Source organism: Populus trichocarpa, chromosome 11, assembly GCF_000002775.5.
Source record: "Populus trichocarpa isolate Nisqually-1 chromosome 11, P.trichocarpa_v4.1, whole genome shotgun sequence".
NCBI lineage: Eukaryota > Viridiplantae > Streptophyta > Magnoliopsida > Malpighiales > Salicaceae > Populus > Populus trichocarpa.
Genome location: NC_037295.2, coordinates 18,940,241 through 18,950,213, shown reverse-complemented (window position 1 = coordinate 18,950,213; position 9,973 = coordinate 18,940,241). Strand labels below are relative to the sequence as shown.

General features: G+C 35.3%; 1 protein-coding gene across 1 annotated transcript; it reads left to right on the top strand.

Moving 5' to 3' along the window:
* Positions 1-1,433: 1,433 nt before the first annotated feature.
* On the top strand, positions 1,434-5,378 carry LOC18103529 (LRR receptor-like serine/threonine-protein kinase RGI3). Its single transcript, XM_006377902.3, has 2 exons — positions 1,434-4,397; positions 4,506-5,378. Exons 1-2 carry the CDS (start codon positions 1,574-1,576, stop codon positions 4,961-4,963), a joined length of 3,282 nt encoding a protein of 1,093 aa, XP_006377964.1. The 5' UTR covers positions 1,434-1,573; the 3' UTR covers positions 4,964-5,378.
* Positions 5,379-9,973: the final 4,595 nt, after the last annotated feature.

Here is a 9,973-nt window from a genome sequence, read left to right as displayed (position 1 = left end):
TCAAATTTGTGGTCCGGATTATGGGACTAAGATAATCTCATAATAAGTAAATTGAATAAAATTATGAAGTTTAACCCTCCAATAAATCTAATGTTTTAAAATAATCTTTTTTAAAAAAATCAAATGAGAAAAAAAAAACACTTATAGTGAATAGCGTTCTGAGAGGGCGTGCACGTCTTGTAAGAGCATGGGACAGCCGAGGTTTTACTCGCTCACCTGGGCCCACAAAGTGTGCTTTCCGGGAGATGGGGTTTCCTCGAATCAAAAAAAAAAAAAAAAGAAGTTCTGAGAGGATTGGTATAATAAAATTCCCTTTTTAATTTTTTATTAATTAATATCAAATCTATTTACTATATAAGAGCCAACTTCTTAAGGGTTGGGTAGCATAAGTTGTTATACATTAATCTATTTACTGTACAAGATTCTGTACTTAAGATTGGTTAATCACATCAAACCGTAGAAAACCCAGTGAATAAACTGTAGACTGAGCTGCTGAAAGCACTGAAAAGCCATTAAAACACTGCAAGTAACAGCACGTATGATAAACTCAGCAACTGTGACCACAGAACATGATGGACCACCTTCTTCAGTTGTCTTGGATTTATTATTAAAGAAGAAACGATCATATCTTGATTTATGGAATCCTCAGCAAATTGATGCATATCCAATGGTTCCTGTGTCAAGTTGGTTTGATCTTAGGGCAGGCTATCACAATCTAATTTAGAAATCCATCAATCAACCATGCCCTAGAGATGCAAACTCTTTGATTTTAACCATAATATAAGCCAATAAAAAAAAATCTTTGGAGATTTAGTTTCCTTGTTCTTGTAAGCTTGTAGCTGTTATGTGACCAGAAAAGAGCATGCAAGATGGTTCAACCTGACTTGAAAAGAGGAGACAAGAATGAATAACTCTAAAAAGTGAATCTTTAAAAGGGAAATTTGGTTAACAAGTCATTCAGCACCAGATTTTTCTTTTGCTGCTCTGGTGGGAGTTACTCTTGGTAAAAAATGAGCAGCCTTTTACACATTAGGGTTTAGGGTCAGCACAGTATATGGTCATGAACCTCCTATCCCAGCATGGATGATGGGAAAAAAAAACACCCAAGTTTTGCTGGGGGATATATAAAAAACATAAATATATTTGGTAGGAGAAATGTTGATAAAAATATAAAATAAATCTGTTTTATAACGTTTTGTTTTAGAGTGAGTTCATGTTTTTTCTAAAATAAAAAAAATATATGATATATTTCTTTTGTTTAAACTGTTTTTTATTTTTTTTATCTCGAGATATTAATCGGATGCTAAATTTTAAAAAAGAAAACTCATTTATATATTAAAGATTAGAGAATTCATTCAGTAATAACTTTAAATAAAACCAAATGTGCATCTGCATCAACATGTCTGAATTACAGCTATGTCAATTAGAATATTAATAATAAAGAAAAGAAAAAAAAGAAGAAGGTGGTGGTGGTCTTGGATCCAGATCTTCTGCTTTTCTTCTATAAACAAAACATGGGGTTCCCCCCTCAACAATCCCAACACAGACCAACTCTTCTCTTCTATCAGCAGCAATGCCTGCTCCTCTAAGGAATCTCTTATTTTCTCCCAGTATCTTCTCCTTCACCTTACTTCTATCTATAAACTCTCTTTTCTTTCGTTCTTGTTACTCCATTGATGAACAAGGCCAAGCCCTTTTAGCATGGAAGAACAGTTTAAACACCTCCACAGATGTACTCAATTCTTGGAACCCTTTAGACTCAAGTCCATGCAAATGGTTTGGGGTCCATTGCAACTCAGATGGCAACATTATAGAGATAAACTTGAAAGCAGTAGATTTGCAAGGCCCCCTGCCTTCAAATTTTCAGCCTCTCAAATCCTTGAAGAGCCTTATCCTTTCATCAACCAATCTTACTGGTGCAATCCCGGAAGCGTTCGGAGATTATCTTGAGCTTACTCTCATTGATCTTAGTGATAATTCTCTCTCAGGTGAAATCCCAGAGGAAATATGCAGACTAAGAAAGTTGGAAACTTTGTCTCTCAATACAAATTTTCTTGAAGGTGCCATTCCTTCTGATATTGGAAACCTTTCAAGTCTAGTGAATCTGACTCTCTTTGACAATCAACTCAGCGGCGAAATTCCACAGAGCATTGGAGCATTGAGAAGATTACAGATTTTTCGAGCAGGTGGGAATAAAAATGTTAAGGGTGAGCTGCCTCAGGAGATTGGAAACTGCACCGAATTGGTTGTTTTAGGCCTCGCCGAAACCAGCATTTCTGGGAGTCTTCCTTCATCAATTGGGATGCTGAAAAGGATTCAAACTATAGCCATTTACGCAACACTATTATCAGGTGCTATCCCAGAAGCGATTGGAGATTGCAGTGAGTTGCAGAACCTGTATCTATATCAGAATTCTATATCCGGTCCAATCCCAAGGCGAATTGGGGAACTCAGCAAGCTTCAGAGTCTGCTCTTGTGGCAGAACAGCATAGTTGGGGCAATCCCGGATGAGATTGGAAGTTGCACAGAGCTTACAGTCATTGATTTATCCGAGAATCTTCTAGCAGGAAGCATACCAAGAAGCTTTGGAAACCTTTTGAAGCTTGAAGAGCTTCAGCTGAGTGTTAATCAGTTATCAGGTACCATACCTGTTGAAATCACAAACTGCACAGCTCTCACTCATCTTGAAGTAGACAACAATGGAATCTCCGGTGAGATTCCTGCTGGTATCGGCAACCTAAAGAGCTTGACTCTATTCTTTGCCTGGAAGAACAATCTCACAGGAAATATCCCAGAGTCTCTTTCAGAGTGTGTCAATCTTCAGGCTCTTGATCTTTCATATAACAGTCTTTTTGGTTCAATACCAAAGCAGGTTTTCGGATTGCAAAATCTCACCAAGCTACTGATACTTTCCAATGAATTATCGGGCTTTATACCGCCTGATATAGGAAACTGCACCAACTTGTATAGGTTGAGGCTGAATGGCAACAGGTTAGGAGGTACTATTCCATCGGAGATCGAAAAGTTGAAGAGTTTGAATTTCATTGATTTGAGCAACAATCTTCTTGTTGGAAGAATCCCTTCATCAGTATCTGGATGTGAAAATCTTGAGTTTCTTGATCTCCATTCAAATGGGATCACTGGTTCTGTACCTGATACTCTGCCTAAAAGCCTACAGTATGTGGATGTTTCAGACAATAGGCTTACAGGTTCACTGGCTCATAGCATTGGGTCATTGATTGAATTAACCAAGCTTAATTTGGCGAAGAATCAACTTACAGGAGGAATTCCAGCAGAGATATTGTCATGCAGTAAGCTACAATTGCTTAACCTTGGAGACAATGGTTTCTCTGGAGAAATTCCAAAGGAACTTGGTCAAATTCCATCACTGGAAATCTCTCTCAACCTAAGCTGCAACCAGTTTTCTGGCAAGATCCCATCGCAATTCTCTGATCTCAGCAAGTTGGGAGCACTTGACATCTCTCACAACAAGCTTGAAGGAAGCTTGGATGTTCTTGCAAATCTCCAAAACCTCGTTTCCCTTAATGTCTCCTTCAATGACTTCTCTGGTGAATTGCCTAACACCCCATTTTTTCGAAAGCTTCCGATAAGTGACCTTGCTTCGAATCAAGGACTCTACATTTCTGGAGGTGTAGCAACACCAGCAGACCACTTGGGACCTGGAGCACACACTAGATCAGCAATGAGACTACTGATGTCTGTGCTTCTCAGTGCTGGTGTAGTACTGATACTACTAACAATCTACATGCTAGTTCGTGCTCGTGTTGATAATCATGGGCTGATGAAAGATGATACATGGGAAATGAATTTGTATCAGAAGCTTGAATTCTCCGTCAACGACATTGTTAAAAATCTAACATCATCTAATGTCATAGGCACTGGCAGCTCTGGAGTTGTGTACAGGGTGACCCTTCCAAATTGGGAGATGATAGCTGTAAAGAAGATGTGGTCACCAGAAGAGTCTGGAGCATTCAATTCTGAAATTCGGACACTCGGTTCAATCAGACACCGAAATATTGTCCGGCTTCTAGGCTGGTGTTCAAACAAGAATTTGAAATTGCTTTTCTATGATTACCTCCCAAATGGAAGCTTGAGCTCCCTCCTTCATGGTGCTGGCAAGGGAGGAGCAGAGTGGGAAGCTAGATATGATGTTTTGTTAGGTGTGGCACACGCACTTGCATACCTGCACCATGATTGTGTGCCACCTATTCTACATGGGGATGTTAAAGCCATGAATGTGCTTTTAGGACCAGGCTACGAACCTTACCTAGCTGACTTTGGCCTAGCAAGAGTGGTAAATAACAAATCTGATGATGATTTATGCAAGCCAAGTCCAAGACCTCAACTTGCTGGTTCTTATGGATATATGGCTCCAGGTACTTGTTCGTTTTTGCTCAATCAAATTAATTTAATTTCTTCAGTTAATTTGATTCCACTAAATCACTAGCAATGTCTAATTAATCTTAATTTTTTTTTTGCTGTAGAGCATGCATCGATGCAGCGTATTACCGAGAAAAGTGATGTGTACAGTTTTGGGGTGGTGCTTTTAGAGGTTTTAACAGGAAGGCATCCATTAGACCCAACTTTGCCTGATGGTGCACACTTAGTTCAATGGGTTAGGGAACACTTAGCAAGCAAGAAAGATCCAGTTGACATCCTTGATTCAAAGCTTAGAGGAAGAGCTGACCCTACAATGCACGAAATGCTCCAAACATTAGCAGTTTCATTCCTGTGCATCAGTACTCGAGCTGATGATCGTCCAATGATGAAGGACGTTGTTGCAATGCTGAAGGAGATTAGGCACGTTGAGACCGTAAGGCCAGAACCTGACCTGTCAAAGGGGGTTAATTTGACAGCAGTTCGCTCATCACCTCCTGCTAAGATTGTAGTTTCACAAGGATCTTCTAATTGTTCCTTTGCCTTCTCAGATTATTCAATCTAATATTGAATAAAGGTTTGGACAGCAGGAGGTTTCTTTAGTGCTTCAGTCATCAAGACAAGGATCCACTAAAACGTGCAACCACACAGTGGGAATTTTTAGTGTAGTCTTTTTTTCCCTTTTGAACTGTAATTCTTACCATATATGGAGCTATAGACTGTAATACTGAGTCATTAGAGTAAATTCAGCCAAGCACATTAACAAATGTAACAAAAATAAGAACTTCTGAGGTTCATAAGAGGGTTAAATTGAAAGTTGTTTGATAGCTCCAATACTAGAGGTGGATTGGATTATCTTGGGAGTAGGGATGGAAGCTGTTACTTAGTGGCAAGAGAATGACTGCAAGGCATGTGGACCAATGATTGGCCCATTTGGATCTAAGTAATTAGAATTTATTGCCAGGGAATGGATTCTCTCCCTCCCTCTCTCTCTCTCTCTCTCTCTCTCTCTCACACACACACACACACACACTAAATCCAGTCTTTCCATCAGAGCTCACATGGACCCACGTTTCTAACATCACATGACCATGTGCTGTCTGAGAGAGACTTTCCAGCAATGAACAAGAAAAAGCTCTTTCAAAGCATACTAAACTTGATTTATAAGAGACTGCATGTCTTAACTCGATCGGAAGCACATGCACAAGCAGGATCATCAGACCTGTTTATAAAAGCAAGATAATGATTTATAAACAACTATTGCTCACATGCAAAAGGTTTCGAGACCCACGCGATAATTATAGTAGTCAGGAGAGAGACGTAAGCTAGTCCAATCCTTTTTTTTTTTGTTTTTTTTTATAAGAGTAACTGTATGGAAGGGAAGAAACTGTACGAGAGATATACCTTAAAAAGTATAAATACTTGTTATCCTAGTTTATTTGATGAAAAATAACAAGGAAAAGAAGCAAAAGCTAAACAAAAAAAAGTGAAAATGAATAAAAGTATATTGTAAAGACAAACAACACATGAGCCGGACAACTGGTTGATTACATATGAACTTGTGTTAAACATAATCTCAATATCAGCAAGAGCAATGATATCCCAGGAGTCTTTAAGGCGTCAAATAGACTTGAAAGTAGCTGGGATGTGAAACCTTGGTTCGAGCTCTACCAAACAATATCGGACTAAATAAAAAATGTCCTCGCTAACATCCTGATGAGATTGATAAATCTGATGAAAGACTCGGTTATTTCTCTCATACTAGATGAAGTAAATCAAGGCTAAAAGGGTTAACTGAGCAAGTAGATGTATAAATTCCTCTTTTTTCCAAATGCGTGTATGTCCAATAAAGTAGTTGATGTCATGTCAAAGAAAGTCAACTCATAAGGGTTATGCTCATGATAGCACCCTAAACTGTAGTAGAGAAAAGGCACTGAAAGAATAAATTTTCATGTATTTCAACCTGTGACCCACAAATGATACATGTCGAAGATGAAATGATCAGAAAAACATGTAGTATGTCCATGGTATTGAGACGACCTATAGAGGCAAGCCACAAGATAAAAGGGTGTCTCAGGATGAAACTTGAGAACAAAAAAAGATGGTGCATAAAGTTTGTGAGTTTGGAATCTTTAAGAACCTTCCATGCCAAGTCAATGGAGAACCTCGCCGATAAGTGACCATTCTAGAAATAATAGTCTGGTAAGGTGCTCTTGGGGTTAAAAGTAACCAAGTCCTAAATAGGCTGGAGCTCTGGTCTATTCGATGAGAAAGCTCAAGTATCCTTATCAATTATGCCTGAGACCTTACCATTCCACGACAGTGCAGTAGAAGTGAGCACCCTGAAAGGCACTAGGTCACATAATTGTTATCCATCTGGCAACCAATAGTCTAAACATAAAAAGGTAGTAGTCTCATCACTAATACTAGAGACAAACTTCCCTTTATACCAATCTTTACTGAGTATAATCTTCTTCCATGACCAAGAGGACACTGTAGAAGGCCTAACATGCTAGAAGGATCTGTATATGAGAATAGCAGTCGCCAAACATGTTTGAGAATAATAGCTTTATTGCAAGTTTGAGCCCTCTTTATTCCTAGGTCACTCTCCTTAAAGGGATAACAAACATAAACCCAAATCATCTTAGCCCTTGAGTGGGAGAGAGAGCGACATTTACAAAGGAAGGCGGCCAATATACCCTTTTATCCTCTTAATAATAGAACAATGGAGAATAAACATGGAGGACCGATAAACTTAGATGGAAAAGAGAACTGATTTGATTAGTTGGAGACGTTGAACATAAGTAAGAGAAGCTGAGGTCCACGACTTAATCCTAGAGAGAATCTACTCCACCAATGGCTTACAATTAGAATGAGTCAGTCTAATAGATATCAATGGGACACCCATGTATCTTATCAGTAGAGAAATGCCACTCGAAACTAGTGCTAGCCAATTCTCCTAAAAATATGTCGAGGCTTAGTAGTTGACTAGAAATCTAAGGGTAAAGTACTATTTTGATATAGGTTGTAAGAGCGGTACCAAATCGAGGTAAACGTTGAATACTAGATATGACTTTAAAATAAAAATAAGGGTGATTTTTTAATTGTCATGCACTTGAAATTCAAAGGTATTTTTTTTATTATCATAAAGATGGTCTCTAATTTCACATCCATTAATTTCATCCACAAATACTTTGATACACATTTTGACATACAAAAATCATAAGGTTACAACACTCTTGATTGTATATATAAAAATTTATTTACAAAACTTTTATCAGACATTACAAGTTTTTATTGAATATAAAAGTCAGGGATCTTAGTAACACTTTATTTAGGATTGAGTCCTTAAGAGAAGGTACCTAAAAAACAAATAGAATCACACAATTAACATACACAATTTCACCATCATAGTTATTAATACTTGCTAAAACTAAACAAGCAATCCTCACATCTTTAACACCTTTATAACCATATCAATTCTTTAATAAATCCTAAGTTTAATAAACTCTTTCTCTCTTTTTTAAACAATAGATAAACTCTTATTTTTATTTCTTTTATATAATCATTGAACTATCATTATCCTATTCACAATATCTCTCGATTAAGAATCCAATTCTTCAATCATCTCAAACATTCATTACTTTATACTTTAAATTAATTATATTAATTGTATTTTTACAATCATCTTCATTCATATTTTGATTTAGCCTCCTTTATATAATTATTTCAATTATTCTTTGTTCATAGCCCAAACCAATTTGGACTTCATTAAACTATAAAATACCCTAATCTTATTATGTATATTCATCACATTCAATGTTTAAAACTCTTACTTTAACCTCTTTATAGGTTCATTGATCACATTTCATATCTTGAATTATACTTTATTTTAACTCTGGTTCACCAATTATATTTATTTCTTTTAACACCTATTAAATCTTTTTTTACTAGCTAAACTTTTATTAATTCATTTTGAATCCTATGGTCTCATTTATGGCTTTTCATTATAAATATTCAATCACAACACCAATCTTACCTAATATAACTCATCTATATTACTTTAAAATCTCAAATATTCCTCATGCTCATTTAAGACTCCCTTGTATATTTTCAATATCAATATTACTTAAGCTAGTTTATGACTCATTTAAAATATTCATGACTACTAATCCTTTTTAATTATACACAACTTATATTTCAAAATATAATATCTCTTATTTTTATGGCTAGATTAATATTTAGTATATTGGACCCATCATTGCGACCAATTTAAGTTTTTCCTATTAAATTTCACCGTTGTGGACAAGTTCAAAATCACGTAATAAATTTTATCATTGCAGTCAATTAATGTTTTTTCCTTGTTATATTTTTGCTATTATGGTCCATTCAACTTTTCTTTTTAGTTTTTCCATTTCAGTCCCTTAATTTCTCACATAATAAATTCCACCATCACGGTTGATTTAAATTTTACATAATAATTTTGCCCTAAAAACATCACAATACACACACACACATAACATTTTCACATCCTCGCAGATCATGATGAATTTATACTCATATAAATCATACAAATTTAAACTAGCAACATCCACCAAATACATGTTCGTATATTTCTTTTACAATAACAAATAATTAAATAAAATGCGTCTTTTATTAAAAACAAGGTGGGTGGTAGACATCAATAACACATAACAATCAAAGAAATATTGAGTATTCACTTGCACATTTTATATATATAAGTTTGAAATTGGTCAAACTCTAACACAATCGATCAACTAGACATGTAACTTCTTTAACTTGCATACTTAATTTAACTCAATCTCATTTATAATTACCATCGCACATCAAATATTTATGAAATATACAATTTAAATCAACTAGTTATAGTTAACCTCTTAAATCTTTCTAAATTTTCTAAACTAGAAATTTGATCAATTGTAGTAAAACTCATAATTTGTCATGTTTTTCCCAATTTATTTCTCAAACATGTTAATTTTAATGCCAAACATATAATACACAAACCCTCGACAATTAATCATCAAAATAGAAAAAATCCCTAAATTCCATGCGTGGCCGCCCACTTATAAATCAAGAAACCCATGTCCTTCATCCAATATTGTTTCATTTCATCAATTTCTTAAATTGTTAACACAGTTAATCAACCCTTAACTTCATCTCATTAAATTCACATTTTCACATCAATGTTTCAAAGTTTCATTCTCACACTTCCTACAACACAAACCTAACATGAAAGTCATACATCCTATTAAAAAAACCAACTTCAAATACAATCAACACATAAACTATTAAAACAATAGAATTTAACCAATTTATATCTTCCTATATTTTTTTCAAAATTCTTTCACTAACCATTTAATCAAATCTTGAAAAAATCCCTAAATTTTTCATATCTATCTTACTTCTTTTTTTTTTTTCTCAAGTGTATTTATTTTAATATTCAATCCTACCAAAACACCATATACACAATAAAAATTTTATCTATCATTTATACCTTTTAAACAACAAAATTAACTTCCATACATGTCATTTATTTCTTCAACCACAATTATAT

What these genes read in the sequence shown, in the direction of transcription:
- LOC18103529 (XM_006377902.3), top strand. Translation starts at nt 1,574, where the DNA reads ATGCCTGCTCCTCTAAGGAATCTCTTATTTTCTCCCAGTATCTTCTCC. An exon ending in TTATGGATATATGGCTCCAG is followed by an intron (nt 4,398 to 4,505) that starts GTACTTGTTCGT and finishes TTTTTGCTGTAG; the next exon opens with AGCATGCATCGATGCAGCGT.